At 38.3% G+C, this 21,786-nt stretch overlaps 2 protein-coding genes across 3 annotated transcripts; both read left to right on the top strand.

The window, feature by feature from the left end:
• Window positions 1-3,519: 3,519 nt before the first annotated feature.
• On the top strand, window positions 3,520-9,559 carry LOC103967209 (FHA domain-containing protein DDL). Of its 2 annotated transcripts, none has more exons than XM_009380493.3 (11): window positions 3,520-3,726; window positions 4,277-5,031; window positions 5,465-5,493; window positions 5,905-5,971; window positions 6,181-6,238; window positions 6,636-6,728; window positions 7,697-7,811; window positions 7,900-7,947; window positions 8,038-8,083; window positions 8,210-8,280; window positions 9,058-9,559. In XM_009380493.3, the coding sequence occupies exons 2-11, from the start codon at window positions 4,312-4,314 to the stop codon at window positions 9,095-9,097; spliced, it is 1,287 nt and encodes a 428-aa protein (XP_009378768.2). In that variant the 5' UTR covers window positions 3,520-3,726; window positions 4,277-4,311; the 3' UTR covers window positions 9,098-9,559. The 2 variants fall into 2 exon arrangements, with proteins under 2 accessions (XP_009378768.2, XP_009378775.2); XM_009380500.3 differs by having other exon boundaries at window positions 4,273-5,031.
• A 7,498-nt stretch (window positions 9,560-17,057) lies between these two features.
• LOC103926753 (tryptophan synthase beta chain 1) lies at window positions 17,058-20,594 on the top strand. Its single transcript, XM_048564223.1, has 5 exons — window positions 17,058-17,460; window positions 18,100-18,456; window positions 18,995-19,437; window positions 19,523-19,617; window positions 20,108-20,594. Exons 1-5 carry the CDS (start codon window positions 17,107-17,109, stop codon window positions 20,281-20,283), a joined length of 1,425 nt encoding a protein of 474 aa, XP_048420180.1. The 5' UTR covers window positions 17,058-17,106; the 3' UTR covers window positions 20,284-20,594.
• The last annotated feature ends 1,192 nt before the right edge of the window (window positions 20,595-21,786 follow it).

The raw sequence follows: 21,786 nt of genomic DNA, 5'->3' as shown, positions 1-21,786 counted from the left end.
GGATCGTTTGTGCGATTCATTTCTTCAGGACGCTTGCATTCGGGTAGCTCAATCACCTTTTTTTCCAGCAAGTCATCTAACATGGCAGCCATGTCAGAGTCAGGAAACGGGTACGTTTTCTGTTCCAACTCTCTCAAGGTGCTCTTGTATCTGTCTTGGGTGCGAGGAGGCTCACTTGTCTTTATCTCCTTCGCTTTCTTCTTGGAGGAGATCTTGATGGGCGCTGAGGAGGTCTTGATGGGCACTGAGGAGGTCTTGATGGGGGTAGTGTTGACGGTGAAAGCTTCCTTAGCGGGCTTCTTCCCGGTCTTGTCTACATTTGGGGCGAATACTTTATCCTTATTGAAGTTAGTAATCGGCTCCTTTTTCCCGTGATTAGCGATACTCAGCTCCATGTCGTGGGAACGAGTTGCTAGCTCTTCGAATGTTCTGGGTTTTATGCCTTGGAGGATATAATGTAACCCCCAGTGCATGCCTTGAACGCACATCTCAATGGCAGAGGTTTCAGAAAACCGATCTTTGCAATCCAGACTTAAGGAGCGCCATCTATTTATGTAGTTGACGACAGGTTCATCTCTCCACTGTTTCGTACTGGTCAGCTCTAGCATGCTTACAGTACGACAAGTGCTGTAGAAACGGTTGAGGAATTCCCTTTCTAGCTGGTCCCAACTGTTGATAGACTCAGGTTCGAGGTCAGTGTACCAGTCAAGAGCGTTACTTTTCAGCGAACGCACGAACTGTTTGACGAGGTAGTCTCCCTCTGTCCCAGCATTGTTGCAAGTTTCAATGAAATGGGCGACATGTTGCTTCGGGTTGCCTTTTCCATCGAACTGCATGAATTTTGGGGGTTGATAACCCCTTGGCATCTTCAAAGCATCAATCTTCTTGGAGTAAGGCTTTGAGTACAGTACGGAGTTATGCGAGCTTCCTTCGTACTGTGTCTTGATAGTGTTTGCAATCATCTCCTGTAGTTGCTGGATAGAGAGAGATCCCATGGATGCCGTTGCTTGGTCTAGTTTCAGCTTCTCTTCGACTTTCTCTGCTGGAGGCTCCTCTTCTTCGTCGCCTTCTTTCTTTAATAGGCCAACAATTGGGTCGACTTTCACGTCGGGCAGCACATCTAGTTGGTTGACAAGTGCGGCAATCTGCAAGTCCTTCTCTTCCACAGTTCGTGTGAGCTTTGCTATTGCTTCATTCATCTGAGCTAGCTGCTCCTCGATTGAAGTTGCTCCAGTGGTCATGACTTGCATGGTTGTACTGCCGCTCGAATCAGCGTCGGAGAGTAGGGACTCTGAGTATTTCCTCGGGCTTTCCCCCCTTGATGCCCTTAGCGAGGCCAGGGTGATCACAGGCTCGTACCTCAGGTGCTCTTGTTCCTTTGACAGAGTTAATGCAGGGGCGGAAGCCGCGGCCAAAAGATCTCTTGCCTTACTTCGGGTTATGATGCCCGAAATATCACCACTTGCGGCGATGATGTTCTTGTTTTTTGCTTTGATTGCAGGAACAACTTGATCCTTTCTTGATGCCATTTGCGTTTTTTGATGATTTGAGGATAGAGATGAGAGGTAGAGATTGTCCCACTGGGCGTGCCAAATTTGTAAACACGAGAAATTCCTGAAACAAGCGATAAGAATACGTGTACAAAATATATTTTTGTATTAATGATTTTGGGGTTACAATCTCTTTGTAATTTGGTCCTCTGATTCTATCTTCGAAGGGTGTAGGTTTGTGGATGAATTGTTGATCCAAAGGGCCGTTGGGGCTTGATCTTTAGGATGAACGGATGATGAATGATGAACACTTTCCTCAAGGACCGTCGGGGCTTGATCTTGAGTTGGTGGAAGTTCTTCAAGGACCGTTGGGGCTTGATCTTTAAGGTGAACGGATGAGCGGATCTTCAAGGGCTTTTGGGCTTAATCTTGAAGAACGATTGGATGTGTGGATTTGTTGAGGTTGTTGATCCAAAGGGGCCGTTGGGGCTTGATCTTAAGATGAACGGATGATGAGCGATGAACACTTTCTTCAAGGGGCCGTCGAGGCTTGATCTTGAGTTGGTGGAAGTTCTTCAAGGGCTGTTGGGGCTTGATCTTGAAGGATGAACGGATGATGAACGATGAACACTTTCTTCAAGGGGCCGTCGGGGCTTGATCTTGAGTTGGTGGAAGTTCTTCAAGGGCGTTGGGGCTTGATCTTGAAGGATGAACGGATGATGAACGATGAACACTTTCTTCAAGGGGCCGTCGGGGCTTGATCTTGAGTTGGTGGAAGTTCTTCAAGGGCCGTTGGGGCTTGATCTTGAAGGTTGATGGATGATGAACGATGAACGAAGAGTGCTTTCTTGATCCTTCGGGATTTGCTTGAGAGCTTTAGAGTTTCAAGGCTTCTTCCTTTCTTCCTTTCTTTCTTCCTTCTTTCTTCCTTCTTTCTTCTTTCCTTCCTTCAAAATGAATGCCTTGGCCTCCTATTTATAGAATTTCAAAACTTGATTTTTGGATTTAAATAATCAGATGAAATAAATCATTTCTGCCAGGTATTGACACGTGTCCTATTTGATGACTTTTCCAATTTATTTCGATTTTTCGTTTAGTCACACGCTACATGTAAAATTTATGTGATACGTGAGCGTTGAAATTTTAATTTTTGGTCAACATTTATTTCACCGAAATTTTGATGTCTACAGACCATTGTTACAATTAGGGTCCCTCTAAATTATATTGGAATGACCATTGCTACAATTGGGGTATTTCTAAGTTATGGTCATTTTCGTCAACTTCATTAGAATTTTGTCAAAATGAGTTATGTTGGAAGGATCATTGCTACAATTAGATTAAAGTTAAGAGATCATTGCTCCAACTGGATTAAAGTTGAGAAACCATTTCTTTAGTTGGATTAAAGTTGAGGGACCAATAGTAATGCATTTTTAGTTGAGGACCATAACTACATGTTTTAATGAGTTGAGGGACCAATATTAATAAATTTTTAGTTGAAAAACTATTGTTCTAATTAAGCTAAAATTAAAATATCATTGCTGTAATTTACTTAAATACCAAAGAGGGTGGAGGGTTTCACTTTCCCCTAGTTTTCTATCAGTCACCAAACATGGGAAATGCAACAGTTTCCCATTCTCAAGCTTCTTTTCTCAAGTACCAAACGATGCCTTAAACTCAAAACTCTCTAATATTTTAATAATTATAAATATTTTTTGAAAAAAAATAAAGTTCAAAAATATAGAAATTCTATTGTCACATGGGATCAAAAGGACAGTATAAAAAGAAAAGAAAAAAAATCACTTAGTATTATGATATAATGATAATTTTAGGTTTGATTCTTGTTAAACACGAATTTAAACAACATTATTATTAACATATGTAAAACTTAACCCACTTCTTACTCTTTAGTTTAGATAATATCATTTGTGAATTAAAAAAAAAAAAAAAAAGAGATAAATCAGCATACAATAATATTCATTAGGGCTCGGCTAGCACGGTCTCATACTCTCCCACTCACTTCCGAATTCCGATGCTCCACCGGTTTCTGGTTTAAATTTAATCGTTATCATACAATTTCCTTCTCCACAGTTTCCAATTGATAATGGTTTACGCCAAGGCTTTTCACTGACAACCATTCCGTTGAGAAGCTTCAGCCTCGCCATTGCCGTCGACGGTGAAAGCACGACTCTGCCTGCCTCTCTCTCTCTCTCTCTCTCTCTCTCTCTCTCTCTCTCGGGTTGGTAGATTTTCCCCTTTTCATTTTTCCTTCAGTAAAATCCTTTTACAAGTTTGATTGCAAAACCCTACCTTTTCTCTGGTTCTCCGTTGGGAAATTCAAAAAATATGTTGCCCAAATCGTACCTTCCATTTCTGTATCCTGCATATTTGATTTTCTGTTCGCTGACGTTGTATCATAAACTCTAATGTGCACACCAACTGTTTGATAAAATGTCTCTACTGAAAGTTCCAGTCTTGATATTTTGTTTATGTGAAATTGTTTTTCTTTTGTGTACCCTGTGTGCTTGCTGGGCACTTCTTTTCTTCCGTTGCATATGGCATTGTGGACTAGTAATTTGAAATTTTCACCATTTGAAAATTGTGTATAGAATATAATTTATGGTTGATTTTTGTATTTGTTTATTTAGCATTTCCACTAACAAATGTTGGGTGATGGGGATATAGATGCACAGTAGACCAGTACATGACCTTGAGCTTTTGCAATGTGTTGTTGTTGTTGTTATTGTTTTATCTGAATTCCACTTCGTGCGTCAATTTTTCGTAGTCAGGTGAATTGTTCGCTTGTGCATTTGCGAATTGATTGATGGGGCGTAGCGTTTCAAATCATTCAGAAGAATCTCCTGTTGGAGAGCATGGGTCTCCTCGTCGTAGGAGGAGCCCATCTAGGAAGATTCTATCTCAAATAGAAAGATCACCTACTCGACATAGGAGGTCCAACAGGGGTAGTCCTCCAGCAAGAGAGAAACATTCGAGTCACCCTAAGTCTCCGAAGCATGCAAGGTCACCGTCTCATCCTGGTCGCTCTCCTTCTCCCCGAACAAGACGGTTAAGAAGAGCTCAAGCTGAAAGAGAGGCTGAGAGAGAACCTGAAAAGAACAATGGGAGGGGAGCTGATAGGGATTTACAAAAGGAAGGGGGTTCAGTGAGAGATGTTGGGAGCAATAGAAAGGAGAGACGGTCGGGAAGAGATGATACTTCACCGTCAGATCGACAGCGCAGGAGTAGGCATCGATCTTCCTCACCTCAACCTGCTAGTGATACTAGAGGTGAGGAGAAAGTAATTGAGAAAGAACGTGAAAGGAATCATGGCAGAGGAAGTGTTAGAAGTATGCAAACGGAAAAGGGTTCAGATAGGGAAACTGAGAGTGACAGAGTGGAGAGAAAGTCAGGAAAAGACAGTGCTGATCACAGGTCTTCAAGATCAAGACATGGGCGGTCTACGTCTCCATTAGATCGGCACCACAAGAACAGACATAGATCTCATTCACCTCAACAAGCTGCCAATACCAGAATTCGTGATGAGGTGTCTGGTGATATCCACACCTTCAAATGTCTTAAGCCCCCCTCCCCTGATAGTTTTATTCCGTCTTTGAAGATTTTTACTTCTTTAATTTCATTTTTTTTTCAGTAAGATGCTTCTAGATTGGCAGAGGTTCTTTTGCATAGGTTTATGTTTCAGTAACTTCCATTTCAAAACATTTAATCTTAGCCCACCCATTAACTCATACCAAGGAGTGTAAAAGTGGAAGTGGCAGTATGTCTTAAGACTTATTTTAATGAAGCAGAGCACAAAAGATTAGTCAGTTAGTCATTAATTACTTTAGTTTGACAAGGAAAATCATTAATTTATTTGGCATTAATTGTGGAATAATATCTTGTGATGCTTTTAATTGATTTCTGCTTCGGTTTGCATTGATTCTTATGTAAAGTATCTAACCAGAGGTAAATATCTTCAGGTGCCAAATTCAAGAGGAGCTGAGCAAGGGTGAGTTGATCTGTTAAAACTTTTCATGTTCTGTTTGTTGCACTTTGGTATTTTTAGTCATTCTACTTATTAGTTTTGGTGATTGAGAAGAGATAAAGGTGAATAAAGCAATACATTCTTAATTAACAAGAGTAAACCTTCATGATGTAGTAAAAGTAATAAAACATGTCAGTTTCTTAATAATAACTAAGATACAGGGGTCAATGGAAGAAATATGAAGCCAATGTTTGTTAATTTTAAAAGGGTGAACCTTCATGTATTTTAATTTTCTAGGCTAGATTTCACTTAAACATAGGTTCTACACTTTAGACGTTGTTGATTCAATTTTTTTCAAAGACTGAGTGCTCGCATTTTGATGTCAGTAAGCCTGGGTGTAGATTTTGATGAGCGGTTGGTTGCTTTCTTGGGCAGGGATGCTGAGAATGATGCAGTAGCAATGATGAAGGCTGCAGAGGAAGCCTTGGAAGCAAAGCAAAAGGTAAGTAATGCATAAATAGCATTCTTTCTTGAATCATAACTATCTTTTACTTTCTACTAGTCATGCTAAATATTTTGAGCTCCAGTTGCAAGCTGTGTTAGATAACCCTACTTCTTTTAATTCCAAGTATCATTTTAGTGCATATTATTCGATTGATTGTGTGGAAAGTTGCAGTTGTATTTACCTTTTGTTCTTTTTACTACTTGCAGCAAAAACCTTCATTTGAGCTATCTGGGAAGCTTGCTGCGGAAACCAATAGAGTCAATGGTGAGATCTCCATTTCTTTGGGGTTTGATACAGAAATTTGAACTTTTCTATCTTATGGTTTTGAAAATATTTGTGTTGAAAATGGGAAGAAACAGATCCACTAATTAGAAGTTCAGAACCCATATAGGGCTTAGTAGAGTACAAGTTGGTCACACTAGGAAACTAAATAACAACCAAATCACTTATATGGGAACCTATATGTCTCAGTGAGAAACTAAATGACAGCCCCTGACATAACAAGGATGCCAAATTTTCTTATTACTTATATCCTATTTACAAATATTTGTCTCTAAATTTTGCACATAGAAATTGTAGAGATTTTGCATTTCTATTTGTTTGTTATTATAACAAATAAAACGAAAATTATATTTTTTTTATGTGGTTATTACTTTGTCAGGTGTAACGCTATTATTCACCGAGCCTCCAGAAGGACGAAAACCTACTGTGAGATGGCGGCTTTATGTTTTCAAGGGTGGTGAAGTTTTGAAAGGTAAATTATCTACTTGTTCTTGTGCCTTGTTTGCGACCTTCATGTCCTTTGTTAGTGGTGACACACTTAGAGTTAGGACTAGTGATAATGAGGGAGCTGTTAAGTACTGACGGGTTTCTTCTTTTTAAATGTACAATGCTTCAAAGGAGCGAATGTGTCATGTCTCATTAAAGTAATCTTTTTGGGAAAAGTAATGATTTTCTGATTTTCTTAAGATCCAGGCTGCAAACCCACCATGAGGCATCAATCTTCATTTTTTTTAATTAAGTGGCCATAGACTTGTAGGGAGAACTAGTTCCATGTGAAGAAGGATAATTGCTCTTGCTCAAGAGGAGGTAGATGTCGTGTGTTCTTAATATCCATACAGTATCTTCTATCATACATTTAACTTTCCAGATAACATTGAAATCTGAGACCAGCAGCCTGTAGTAATTATTTTCCTCGAAACGGAAACATCTTTAAAGTTCCAATCAGTGATTGACTTGGGTGCAATGGTGTGAGTAATGAATATTGGACAGTTCAAGAAATATTTGATTGTTTCAGACTTTTTGTTAAAATGTAATAAATTGCAAGTTTTGCACATATGGTGGTTGTACATTGCTGTGTTTACTACTCCTCGAAGTTTATTTTATATTTTGAGACATTGCTAGTTTTCTGCCCAAAAGAGAAAAATATAAATCTATATAATATACTGATAACTGTTTTTCTTGATGCTTTTGCATCTTATTGCTCTTAACACAATATTTTGTTTAAACTTTATTGACTTTGTATTACTGAGTAGACCAGTCAAGTTCCATTACTTAGGTGAGCATATTGGTGTGTAGTGGTTACCATTCCCAAGGTGGGCATTTCCATATTCTCTGCTGGGCTTTCTGCGTCCATGTCTTTGGGGATTTTTTTTTATGTTGATAAAAAAAGTTCTCCTTGAATTATGGTTCGTTTCTGAGATGTTTATATATGATTTGCAGACCCCCTTTACATACATCGTCAAAGCTGTTACCTTTTTGGGAGGGAAAGAAGGGTGGCAGACATACCTACAGATCACCCATCCTGCAGCAAGCAACATGCTGTTATACAATACCGGTAAATCTAGAATTTTGCAGTCCTATATTTGTCATTTACATTCTTGGTTAGCAACTAATATCTTATTTTATTTTTCTTGTCATACCAGCCAAGTTGAAAAGGAGCAACCAGATGGTATGTTATCAAAGGAAGTAAGGTAAGACAAAGTTACCTTGCGGTTAATTCCATTAATTTGAGAGTGAATTTTTCAAATCTCATATCTAACTTCTTGTGTGCACCACCATAGGCCTTACTTGATGGATCTTGGAAGCACAAATAAAACTTTTCTCAATGTAAGTGGCTCAATAGATTATATTGTTTTACGATTAATAATAGTTTTTGCATTTGTGTTGCATAGAGAAAGCTTGGTTTTACTGTATTTGCCGGAACTTGTATTAACATTTGCTTTGCCGTTGCAGGAAAATGCAATCGAACCCCAACGATATTATGAACTCATGGAAAAGGATACAATCAAATTTGGTAATAGTAGGTATGTCACTAATCATAATCTAATAAGAGCTTTGCTTGCTTGGATTATTGTCTCCCAGATATTATCTTATCTTTATGTTGGTTTTAATTTTTTCTTCTTGACTGATTACTGTAGCAATACTTGCAGTTGGATGACTGAATTGAATTTGTTTGATTTAGGAGGTTACTATTTTTGGATTAAGTTGAAATAATTGGTTTTATAAGCCAATTTAACTCAATAAGTTTTGTTTGGTTCAGTATGCGCTGTGTGTCTGTGTAATGCTTGTTAAATTCAAAACTTGTAACATACTGAATGATTCGTGAAGTTGTTAGATCATCTCATAATTGGAGTTGGCTACAACGTTGCATTTGTTTCGTGGAGTGGTTTCTATTCCCCTTCCCATTCTATTATTTGTAGATGGTGGGTATGGCGATTAGGAAACAACTATAATTCTCATGAACAGTCAAACTAATTGAAATCAGTTTAAGAATGACACACATGGTGACAAACCAGAGCTCTGGAAAACTAGTTTGAAACACAAGAACGGTAAAAAATTCACACTTTTGTGTTTGCAAGTAAACACAACTGCTATAAGTCCCAAGTGATTCGAATTTCTTGGTTGGCTTTATTTTCAAGTCTGAAAGATGATTTCCTTGGTTATGTTGGTTGATTGGGCAAAACTTTTGTATATCTCTCTTCAAATTTGTTCGTTCGTTTCATATGATTTGTAATCAATTCTGTACAGCTAATATTTATGTCACATTTTTTGACATCATCCTTATAATTTGGTTCTTGCAGCCGAGAGTATGTTCTGCTGCACGAAAACTCGATGGATTGACGGCTACAATTTGCGGCGTACCTACTTTTCTAACATGCGGAATGTATAACGTATGGACCTCATATAGTTTTTGGCAAATCAGATGTGTGGACATGAGTAGATTTTACAAGGATGTTACTAGAAAGGATGCATGATATGTTGCCGCAGTCGTGGAGTATACTAAAGGGTGACTGAAGTACAAATTGGAATTTTGTTCGAAGACCGTAACCATTGAGGCCGAAAATGGAGGGAAGCGCGGAAATCACTTTCTTTTTTTTTAAGTAATTTTTAACTTTGTGTTTGGATATTTCTTTCTTTAAGTAATTTTTAATTTAATTTTTTTCTTAGGGCTCAGTTCATGATCTTGTTTTGGTAAAAACTGGATCAGCTCCCCTCTTCTTATTTTTGGTAAACTTTCCCATTTCTTTTTCTGTCACAGTAACCTTTTTTCGTTGTTTTTCAAGACATAAATTTCATTTTTTATTTGCTCTCAATAAGCTAATAAATCTCACAGCCCTTAAAAAAATTAATCAAAAGAAGAAAAAACACTTCAGTGTTGTAGGCCTATTTAACTAAACTGTTATAGGGGGAGGCCGGCATAAATAAGAGAGAGATTTAATTGTAGAGTTTGTGTTGTATCATTTAATTGTGCTTTTATTTATAGTAGTAGGATATGTTAAATCCTTATTCTTTTAGGATTACAACTTTAATAGGATATTAACTACTAAAGGGAATATTCAAAGATATCCTTAGATACATTAGGGTTTACAAAATCACATTTCTATTCTAAATATGATTGCAACATTCCCCCTTAAGTGTGTAAATACTCAAACAAAACATCACATCAGATCTTCAGCAGATAAGGTATAACAGTTGATGAAGTTGGCAGCACAACGGGCGAATGTGAGTCTCAAATTTAAAGAAAGTATGCATTGGTAGTAAAACTCACAAAACCTCGTTATGATAAAACCTGAGGTAGGAGAAAAACTTATAGACTAAGAAGAAAAGTGAGAAGTATGCATAATGTCTAAAACAAACGTCAAACAGGACGAAAGTGGTGAACTCAACGGAGTATGATCATCCCAGGATAAGTGCCTCATCAAAACCTCGTAGGGTAGCAAAAACTCAGTGGGAAAAATGCTCCTAATCGTAAAAAAATGAGTACATTAAGATCAAGTGAGTATGCTTCTGGATACTCCCCCTGAGTTAGACATAACTTCCAAGTAGAGAACTACAAGCAATTCAACTCAGATAATTTACGCATATCAATTCCTTAGATGAGCTTCTGAAATGTAAACTTGGGCAATGACTTGGTAAAGAGATCAGCCAGGTTGTCTTGGGAACGGATTTGCTTGACTTCAATGTTTTGATGCTGTTGTTGCTAGTGAGAATAAAAGAACTTCGGCGCTATGTGCTTGGTGTTGTCTCCCTTGATGGATCCCTTCTTTAATTGCTCGATACATGCTGCATTGTCTTCAAAGATCGTCGTAGGAAAGTCAACGATGGAAGTAAGATCACTGGTGCTTCGAATATGTTCCATGACTGCTCATAACCAAAAACACTAAAGCGATGCTTCACGTAGGTCAAGAATCTCAGCATGGTTTGAAGAGGTTGCAACTAGCATTTGCTTGGTAACGGTGTCTCCAAAGGTAAAGACATAGCCCATTTGAGAACATGCCCTATGTGGGTCAGACAGATATTCAGCATCTACGTAACCAATAAGGCGGGAATCAACCTGAGTACCGAAAGGGGCAGCACCTCTTAAGGATTCGTGGGTGTAGAACAAGCTCAAATCCGTCATACCCTTGAGGTAGAGGAAAATGTCTTTAACACCATTTAATGTCTGCGTGTGGGCACATTGTTATATCTAGCCAAAAGATTAACAGCGAATGATGTGTCAGGTCTAGTGCATTGAGCCAAGTACAATAAAGCCTTAATTGCACTTAGGTATGGAACTTCAGGCTCCAAAATATCTTCTTCATCCTCCTTTAGATGGATGGGATCTCGTATAGTATATAGAGTCTGAACGACCATAGAAGTACTCGAAGACTTCACTTTGTCCTCATTAAAACGTCACAACACCTTTTAGGTGTAGTTTGATTGATGTACTAGGATTTCATTCGAACAATGCTCGATCTCCAGCCTAGACAATATCGAGTTTTCCCAAGATCTTTCTTCCCAAATTCTGATTTCAAGTGAACGGCAATTTCCTCAAGCTCTGTCGGAGTTCCAATAAGGTTCATGTCATCGACATAAACTGCAATGATCGCAAATCTGGAATGTGACTTTTTTATGAACACGCATGGGCATAATTCGTTGTTCACATAACCCTGACTTGTCAAATATTCACTCAGATGATTATACCACATCAGCCTGGATTGTTTCAATCCGTAGAGTGATCTCCTCAATCTAATCGAGAGAGTGTTCCATGGTCTAGAACTATTTGAACCAGTCAATGAAGTCCTTCTAGGACTTTCATGTATATTTCCATATCTAGATCCCCATAGAGCTACACGGTTACCACGTTCATAAGCTGCATGTTCAATTTTTCAGAAACTACCAAACTGATTAGGTAGTGAAACGTTACAACGTCCATTACGGGGGAATACGTCTCATTGTAATCAATCCCAGGGCGCTAAGAGAAGCCTTGCATTACGAGGCATGCTTTGTATCGCACTATTTCATTATTCTCATTACGTTTCCTCACGAAAACCCCACTTGTAGCCCACTGACTTCACATGTGGTGCGGTAGGAGCTATAGATCCAAACACCTTACGTTTTGCAAGCAAATTGAGTTTAACCTGGATTGTTTATTTCCAATTTGACAAATCCGTTCTATGTATGCATTCATCAACGAAATGTGGTTCAATGTCATCGCTAAGCATGATGTCAGTAGTTACTGTGTACACAAATACATCGTTGACGATCATCTCATTTCGATTCCAAACCTCATCCAATATTGCGTAGTGGACCGAAATCTCGTGATTTTCAGGAGGTTGGGTTGTCTCATTTAGGACATCACCGTAATCTAGAATAACTTCATGAGTTGGAACAGATGAGTGAGTAATGGTCGGATTCAAACTAGGGTCACTAGTTGGTGCCAATTCCTTTTTCGGGGTTATGAATCCTTTGAGCCAAGGGGTCTGCCACGTTTCCGGGCTGCGTGGAAGGTGCGCCCCCCCCCCCCCCACCTTTGGGGACGATCCAGCCTTACCAGGCAGGATTACGATGTACGCGAGGTATGTCTATCCTTGCAAGTGCGTTCGCAATAGGTATATGTGATCTTGTCACCTTAGCTAGATCAGTAAAAGCATTTGGCATGCTTTGAGCAATGCTATGAAGATCTATAATTCGTCGCACCTCAGTTTTAGACTGGGTAGTTTAAATCCCTACCCTTTTAAGATTACAACTCTAATAGGATGTTAACTATTAAGGGGAATATTTAAAAATATCCCTAGATACACTAGGATTTACACAATCACATTCATATTCTAAATATGACTGCAACATTCAACACCATAACTACCAAAAACTATTACCTTTTTACTGAAAATTTTCAAAATAACAAACGTAAAAATTATGATATTAATTGTCTAATGCTTGTTTTCAAGTTCAAATTTCATGAATAACAATTATTGTACGTTCAACGGGTGTCATATTTATGATGCGGGTGCTACACAAAGTGAATGTAAATTTTAATTTTAGCAATGTGAATACATAACACATCCAATGTACATGACACACATTTTAGTAAATCTTAGCATCTTTATCATTTGGGGCGGGGGGAATTAAATGCTAAAAACCTCTCTATCTAACAATATACTTAGTGTTTGAAATATCTTCGACATGTTTGATATTTTCACAGAAATATTTGAAAAACTCAAAAAAAAAAAAATGAAAAAAGTGGTGAATTTTTTGGAATTCATTCAATTTCGTCGAAGTGCTACATTTACTGTCTTCGCTATTTGTATCATAATTTTTAGGGTAAATATCAATTTACTTTCGTGGTTTTCAACATTTAGTATATGAAGTTTTTTTTGTTCCAAAGTCATACCTAAAGTGTTAATTTTTGGATAGTCTCGTACATTCGTTAATCAAACTGTTAAGTCTCCCCTTAACTGATGGCTTGGCGCTCATGTAGATAACGACTGGGCACCACATGTCATTAAAAAAATTTAAATTATTAAAATAATAAATTAAATTAAAAAAAAAAAAAAAAAAAAAAACAGAACGCCTTCGTCTTCCCCATCCGACACCCTTCCATTCCCTCCACCCCCTACACGGCTCCCAAGGAAAGCCCTAATCTGCGTGCAGAGATGGCCGATGTGAACAAGTTAGCGTATTTCCAAGCGATCACAAGCCTCGAAGACTTCAATTTGTTTGTGGAGATCCTCAATGCCCATGTAATACCCTGAAAATTTAAATATATGAATATGAGGAGAAGATCAAAAAATAAATCGATTTATGGTTATGAAAATAGAAATTGGGAAATTTTTAAAGTTTTAATTCCGGAAATTATTATAATGTACGAAGTTTGAAGTTTGAAAATTTATTATTTAAAATCCATGAACCATTTGAGATCATAATTTATATTTTTGAATAGAGCTCGATCTCACGAACGTGTGGGCACAAACCGTTCGTGAAACGGAGTTATAACGAAGAAGTTTAACGTTTAAAGTTAGGGATAAATTGGTAATTTTAAACTTTTTTGGAAGGCTCCATAAAATCTAGAGCCATGTGATATGCCATGTGTGTGGCTGAGATGAAAGGAAAAAAAAAGGGAAGAAAGAAATGGACGGCTAGGATGAGAAGGAGAGAAGAGAAAAGATAGAAAAGGAGGGAAGAACTGGCCAATGAGGGAGGAAAGAAAAGGAGGGGAAATGAGGGAGAAAAGAAAGGGAGAATCGGACCCTCTCTCAGCTCGCCAACCCGACACGGCCAAATTTTTCGTTTCCGAGCACCTTTGATGACGGCAATGGTGCCAAAACGACCCATACTCCAAGACCAATCGATCCCTCTTCTATTTTTACACTTAAACCAACGAGGGGGAGTTCAATTTTGAGGAAAATATCCACAGCGGGTACATCGGCCTTAGGTGGAGATCCACCAAATCTGAAACGTTTTGCTCAATCACCACCACCTTTAGTACCCTCTTGAGCTCAGAAACAAAGCCCAAACAAGTTTGGGGGCGTCAGGTTTCGTTTGAGGTTAAATCGAACACACATAAATTCAAGGGTTTCTGGTGGTTCAAGGCAGTTTTCAGGTGTTTCCCGCCCAAATTGGACTTGGCCACAGGTATAAAAATTGTTCCTCTCACTGAGATCTATTTACTTGTAAAATTTGGTAATTTTTAGAAATAATTGAATTTTCCGGCAACCCGCAGTGACAGGTGCGGCAGCGCACGGCCAGGGAGCCGACATTGTGTTTTTATGTGAATTTCGTTATTCTCATTATCTTTTGAGACCTAAATATTAATATGATTGTGGTATATGTTGGATTAAATGAATATATTTGGATTTGGTTTGAATTTTTGTATATGTGAACTACGAATGGCTTGATCCCTGTTTAGGGTACGCAGGCAGTCTAACGAGACGTTAGATGCAACCATACAATGAGTGAGATTAAATAAATGAGACAAAGCTTTGATTAAGAAATTGAACTAAGAAAGGAGTTTGGAATTTTATTATAAAAGGAAATCTTATGTTTTGTATATTTAAATTCTAGTTATAAATTGTGTGAACGTATAATAAATCAAATAGGAAAATGTGAATTGGGCCTATCATTGGAACTATTTCCTGAAAATAAATATTTCGGGGCCGAGGCGTGACAGCCCATGCCTGGGACCTCGAGCTTGCGATCTCCTCCTTCACTCTAAAAAGCATTTCAAAACTCAAAAACTTTTTCCCTTCCTTTTCTCTGCCAAAAATGGAACTTTCAGTGTGAGCTTTTAATTTGCAAATCACAGTTCAATCAGTCAACATAGTTGCAGTTTATACCTTTTAATTTGCAGATCTATGAGTTTGGGGACTATATGTATGTATATCATCAGTCTCTTTGCGGATCTCAAGTACCTAACACATAAGAACATCAGTGTGAACTTCTACAGGGGCGAATCACAGGAAAAAAAAAATTAGCTCTCGGGGATTTTTCGCAAGCTAAGAAACATGTATATTGCACAGAGTGGGAGATGATTACCATTGCATGTGCGAAAGGGTTTCGATTTGCATGAATGGAACTCCAATCTCTGAGCATATCTTTGCTCAAGGAATGACGGTGATGACAGTCTGAGCTCGAATTCATGATGGGTTAGAATAGAAAGACATGGGGGTGTGTATGTTGCGTGGTTTTGGTTGCGAACGGATGCAACATTTAGAAAGGAAGACAAAGCTGCTATGAGAAGGAAGGTTTGCAATGCTGGGCACTGGGCGTGAGATTGGAGAAATGAGAATCCTTTCTAATGTTCTAGAGAGAAGGGTTGAGAGAAATTTGAGCACTAAGAGCCATCTCTCATTTGCCTGTGAAGGTTTAAAAAATGAGTGAGAAATGAGAGACATCTCTCCTTTTCTAGAGAGAGCGGGTTTCGGTTGCTTACATAGAACAAATAAAAAAAATTGAGGTTGCAGACAAAGGAGGGGCCAACCACCCAGAGCTACGATTTTGAAGACTTAAGCTGCAGAGGAGAAGTTTGTGGTGGAAAATTTGGCACGGCAAGTGAGTACAAAGCAAACTCTGAGCTCCAGGATCGAGGAATTGGGGAAGATCCGAGGTACCGCTGGAACCTCCACAGTCTTCGATGCTGGCGGTGGGGATGGCCTTCGCTCCATTCTTCAACCGTTGTACTAATTTGGACAGTCGTCAAACCCCATCACAGCACCTGGGATTTTGGGGGACGGGAAGGGTTGGGTTTCTGGGGAAGGAGAAAAGGCTTGGTGGTAAGGGTCGGTATCAAGGAAGGGAAGGGTGTCGATGGGTAAGGGGTAGAGGGGGTGAAGGGGATGAAGAGCTGTCGGGTGGGGAAGACGAAGACGTTCTAGTTTTTATTTATTTATTTATATATATTTTTTAAAATTAATTAATTAATTTAATATTTTAAAATTTTTTAATGACACGTGACGTCCAATCATTGTCCACATGAGTGACATGTCATCAGTTAACGAGAGGCTTAACAGTTTGACTAACAGATGTATGAGACTATTCCAAAGTTAACAATTTAGGTATGACTTTGAGACGAAAAAAACTTCATATACTAAATATTGAAAACCACAAAACATAAAGGTAGTAAACTAATATTTACCCTAATTTTTACTATCACTCTAATAGAAGTAGGACCTACCAACATATGCAAGTCTCATCTCTAATAGAGAGAGTACAAAAAATAGTACAAAGAGGTGTGATATCCACACACTCATTTTACTTTTCACACACTTTCTATTGATTTTATTTTTTGATTTTCTTCAATTCATTTGATTTGAACGGTTAAAATTAAAAGATTGTGTGTGAAGTAAAAAATAGTGTGTGAATAGCACACCCCAATTCTCTACTAATTAATGAAATTTTTTTTGTCAACCAAAGAAGGGTGAAAAGACAAATTAGTTTTCTATCACAAAAAAAAAATAATGGGCAATAATGTAATTTCACAAGTCAAAATTTTACTGTTTTTATTGAAATATCATATACAAGTAATGTTAAAATACTTTCAATATTTAAATTAAAAAAAAAATCAAAAACAAAAATCTCGCACGTTCTCTCCCTCTCTACCTTTCTCATTCTCATTTTTTTTAAAAATATGTTGATACACAATGTAGGCAAATACTAATAAATAGTAAACAGAGCATTTTTGCAAAATTTTCGATATCCTTCCAGAAATTTCGGCAGAGAATCTGCAGATGGGTTTTACCTTTTGTCCCAGCGGTATAAAAATCGTACTAAAAGACTCGGACGTTTCTCTCAAAACTGTACTCCAAATATTAAAAAAAACCGAAGCCTCTCTCTGTCTCAATTGTGTGGCCGTCACTTCCGAAACCTCATAAATGGCAGCAGCAGCCTCCGGTAGCGCCTCCACTGCTTGCAAAACCCACTGCCTAATCGCCCCGCCGCTCGCAAAACCCTACTCCTCCTCCACCCAACTACCCTTCAAGTTTTACAAATTTACCTCCCGCGCCACCGCTGCCCCTACTTCCATCTCCTGCACTCTCACCCGGGATTCTGCCGCTATTCGGATGGACGAGAAGAACGACAACGGCGCCTTCCCGGTTCTGCCTCGCCCCGATTCGTTCGGCCGGTTCGGAAAGTATGGCGGCAAGTACGTCCCCGAGACCTTAATGCACGCGCTCACCGAGCTCGAGGCCGCGTTTCACGCTCTCGCTGATGACGAAGGCTTTCAGGTCCTGTCAAGTTTGCTTCTTCCGTTCCTGTTTTTCTTTTCTTTTTATAAATGAATGTGAATTTTTGTTTTTTGTTTTTTTGAGAATTTTGTATGAATTAGTTCGAAATTCGATTCTGTAAGTTATAGTTGGAGAAGTAAATTTAAGCGCTTGTTCGCATTGAAATGTTTTCGAGAGAAAAAATTGTGAGAGGAATGAATGAAATAGAGCTATTTGAATCAAGTTTCTGCAATGTTTTTCAAGAATGAATCGAACTGGGAAGGCATTGTGGATGGAGAAACTCGATTGTGGAGTACTTGGCTCTGTTCAACTTTTGGGATTTGGAAATTCTCATTGCAATGTTGCATCCAATTTGTTAGAGAATTTCAATTTGTAGCAGTTGTTATTCTGTTTACGGTTTGTTTTATTCAAATGTTTGCGATTTTTTGTTGTCGTGTGGCGTCTGTAGGAACAATTTAGGACTAATTAACAAAGATTGAAGATTGTTGTGATTGATGATTTTCTTATCTTTCACATTTTTTTCTTCAATCCGATATATTGTAGGATGCATACACTAAGTATTAAAATTGGGATGAAGATATATTTATGCTTTGGGAATTATACAGTATTTTTACTGACGAAGAATGCATGATATTGCAGAACGAATTGAATGGAATTTTGAAGGACTATGTTGGCAGGGAGACTCCACTCTACTTTGCGGAGCGGCTGACTGAGCACTACAAACGCCCCAATGGCGAAGGGCCTCACGTTTACCTGAAGAGGGAAGATCTTAACCATACTGGGGCTCATAAGATCAACAATGCCGTTGCCCAGGCATTGCTTGCTAAGAAATTGGGCAAGAAACGTATTATTGCTGAAACTGGAGCAGGACAACACGGCGTTGCCACTGCCACAGTTTGTGCTCGGTTTGGATTGCAGTGTATCATCTACATGGGTGCCCAAGATATGGAAAGGCAATCCCTCAACGTTTTCAGAATGCGGCTTCTAGGAGCTGAGGTTTGTCATGATTCTGCAACTTCTTTTAAGCAATGCAATTTCAATTATTTAATTTAGCCTACATTTATAAGCCGAACATTGAGTGTTTTACAAAACTGGAATGTACCGACAGGCGACAGATTGTGCATATGTTTCTCGATCTTCTGTGGACTGTTCCATACTATTAATATGTAGTGTTTGTAGTTAATATCTTGTCTGTGCATATATATTTTACCTTAAAGCTCTCATATTTACAAGTAATGAAATTTATCACACATTATATCTTGTCTGGTGTGATTTAGCAAGATAGGGTTGCTGATCAGAACATGAACATCATACAAATTTTATCTTCTCTGTATACAGAAAATGTATATTCATTTTATAGCACAAATAACTGAATTTAACACTGATGACGAGTTCTTTTAAATTTGTTTATTCGTTTTCTTGAGAATCTGAACATTTTGCGATAAGGTGTAAACTGTAAATCTTTACATAAGCCAGATATATTGATCTTATTAATCCTTTGAACTGCAATTTCTTTTCCTGTTTTGAAATACAGGTTAGACCAGTCCATTCTGGGACAGCCACATTGAAGGATGCTACTTCAGAAGCAATAAGGGACTGGGTGACTAATGTAGAGACAACTCACTATATTTTGGGCTCTGTTGCTGGTCCACATCCATACCCTATGATGGTTCGGGATTTCCACAAGGTGATTGGTAGAGAAACAAGAAAACAAGCGCTGGAAAAGTGGGGAGGGAAACCAGATGTGTTGGTAGCATGTGTTGGTGGAGGTTCAAATGCCATGGGACTCTTCCATGAGTTTGTTGACGATAAAGATGTCCGGATGATTGGGGTGGAGGCTGCAGGCTTTGGATTGGACAGTGGGAAGCATGCTGCAACTTTGACCAAAGGGGAAGTCGGGGTCTTGCATGGAGCTATGAGTTACCTGTTACAGGATGATGATGGACAGATTATTGAGCCTCATTCTATAAGTGCAGGGTATGACAATTAATTGGATTTTTTGTCTATCAATTTTTGTACGACTTGTAATTTATCAATTGTATGGTTTTTGTGTGGCATTTAGCCTGGATTACCCTGGAGTTGGTCCGGAGCATAGTTTTCTGAAAGACATGGGACGGGCTGAATACTATAGCATTACTGATGAAGAAGCATTAGAAGGTATACCTTGGATTTATTTTATCATTTGACTGCTCTTAATTGGGTGTTCAGTGTGGGGAAGTATTCCTGTTATGCATGTTGTTGTTATTTATAGATGAATATATGTTTTACATATCGAGCATTGATGTGTTTCGTCCTTGGTTGCCATTCCATCTTAAGTTTAATGTATTGACACTGCAAAGAAGTGGAGACCTCAAATAAGCTTTGATGTTTGCCATTGTTTCATAGTAGCAGTGTCCTTGTGATGCTCGTGGTCGTAAGTCCTTTGACCATACTTATCTTTGCCTTCCGTTCGAAGCTTAACGCATAGTCCTTGGTTACATCAGGACATAATCTTATAATGCTTCTACCATTCACTCATTATCCCTTGTTCTTCATATTTTAACTATATTTCTGGTAGAAGGAAGTCTCCGTCTTTTTCGATTGTCTTGGTTCAAATGGATTTCTTTTCACCTTTGTACAGAATAATTTTTTTTCTTCGTGTATGCAGCTTTTAAACGATTATCTAGACTGGAGGGGATAATTCCAGCTCTGGAGACTTCTCATGCGCTGGCGTACTTAGAGAAGCTGTGCCCTACTCTCCCTGATGGGGCCAAAGTCGTGCTTAACTGCAGTGGCAGAGGGGATAAGGATGTTCAAACCGCCATCAAGCACTTGAAGCTTTAATGCTGCTGCGATGAATGAGCAAACCAAAGAACCGTCTTCGTAAAAGTAAAAGGACCATGGGCGGCCACAGTTATAGAGAAGGCTTAGAAAAGCAGTATGCTTTTTGGTTGGTGGATGCCAAAGAGGCTTCCGCCAACCAAAGGAAGAACGGCCTCTTTCGGTGTTTTCTTTGAAGGGAAGTCTGCTGTTACAAATTTCTTGAAGGACTTAAGCCAGTTTTTTATGTAATGTTCCAAGTTTCTTTGGTTTTGCTGTATAATGTAACTTGAATAATTTCAATGAGAAAATAAACAATTCTATTTTGATCTGAATATTTGTGATGGATTGCTATTACAAAACCCTCGATAAATTGTTATCAACTGGTTTTAGTCTAGAACCTTAAACCTCCTTCATTTAAATCAATTCAGTCTCCCAATATCATTTAGGGTTCGTCTGATTTGCTCTAGGATTCCTGTGGAGGCATTCTTGAAAGAACTTCCGTTACTAGCATCTATGCCTTTTTTTGACATATTGGAGTAGACAACTTAACGCGTTTTCGTTTGCTGACCCTAATGACATGTTTATTTACTTGGAATGCAAATGAGAAGAATGAAAATTATTTCAATTTCTAATTATTCCATGCTTATTAACACATAAGTTAGGAATCAAAATGTACGTGGGTCTGAACTCAAAATTAGAACTAGTAATAAAACACTAATCCAGGAACGAGATTAAGTAGTGGAGGGTTTTTTTTTTTTTTCAATTTTTTTTTTTATGGAGATTAAGAAGAGGAGTTGCTCATCCGATACTCATTCTTTACTTCTCTTATTTCTATGTTCCAGGATTCCTTAATTCCTCTACTCCTGCTAAACATGTCATTAAATTGTAGGACACATATGCAAATGCTCTAGGCTCTACGTCATCGACCTAAATTGCCTACGTGTGGCTGCTGTATTTATATGCATACTGCTACATTTATCATATATTTGTATCATCTCTTTAATAGAGGTCGGACTCACCAACGCATGTTAATCTTAGATCTATTAGAAAAATGGTATAAATATATGATAAGAATATCATTACTATGTTTGGATGAAGGGCCTTAAAATTTCTTAAAACTTGACTATACTCTCTAGGAATGCACTACAAGGATTAGAAAGGGAAACTTGAAAATGGCGAGATACAATGCATTTGAAAGATCTTTGAATTGACTAGTGTCTTTGTAGTGCATGTATAATTTGGTAACCTTGTAGTGCTTAGGTTTGCTGGCATTTTTAGTGCTTTTTTTTTCCCTTCTAATAATTGAGTCTCGTGTTCCTCGCTTACTTGATATGTTAAGAGTTTCTCATCAAAACATAGAGTTGGCCCTCTCTTTTCTATGTTTTTTTTCCTAAAGAGATGAATCATTTGATTCAGGATTCCAAATATTTTTTATTCCATTTTGAGGAAAAAAAAAATTAAATTGCAGCATGGACCACGAGAACATACGAAACATTAGCCTAAGAATAATACTATTAAAATTGC

This window comes from the organism of the source record quoted next, unplaced genomic scaffold (assembly GCF_019419815.1).
Source record: "Pyrus x bretschneideri cultivar Hongxiangsu unplaced genomic scaffold, Pyrus_bretschneideri_v1 Contig38, whole genome shotgun sequence".
In the NCBI taxonomy this organism is placed as follows: domain Eukaryota; kingdom Viridiplantae; phylum Streptophyta; class Magnoliopsida; order Rosales; family Rosaceae; genus Pyrus; species Pyrus x bretschneideri.
The sequence above is the reverse complement of the archived record's forward strand: the minus strand, read 5'-3'. Positions and strand labels throughout refer to the sequence as shown.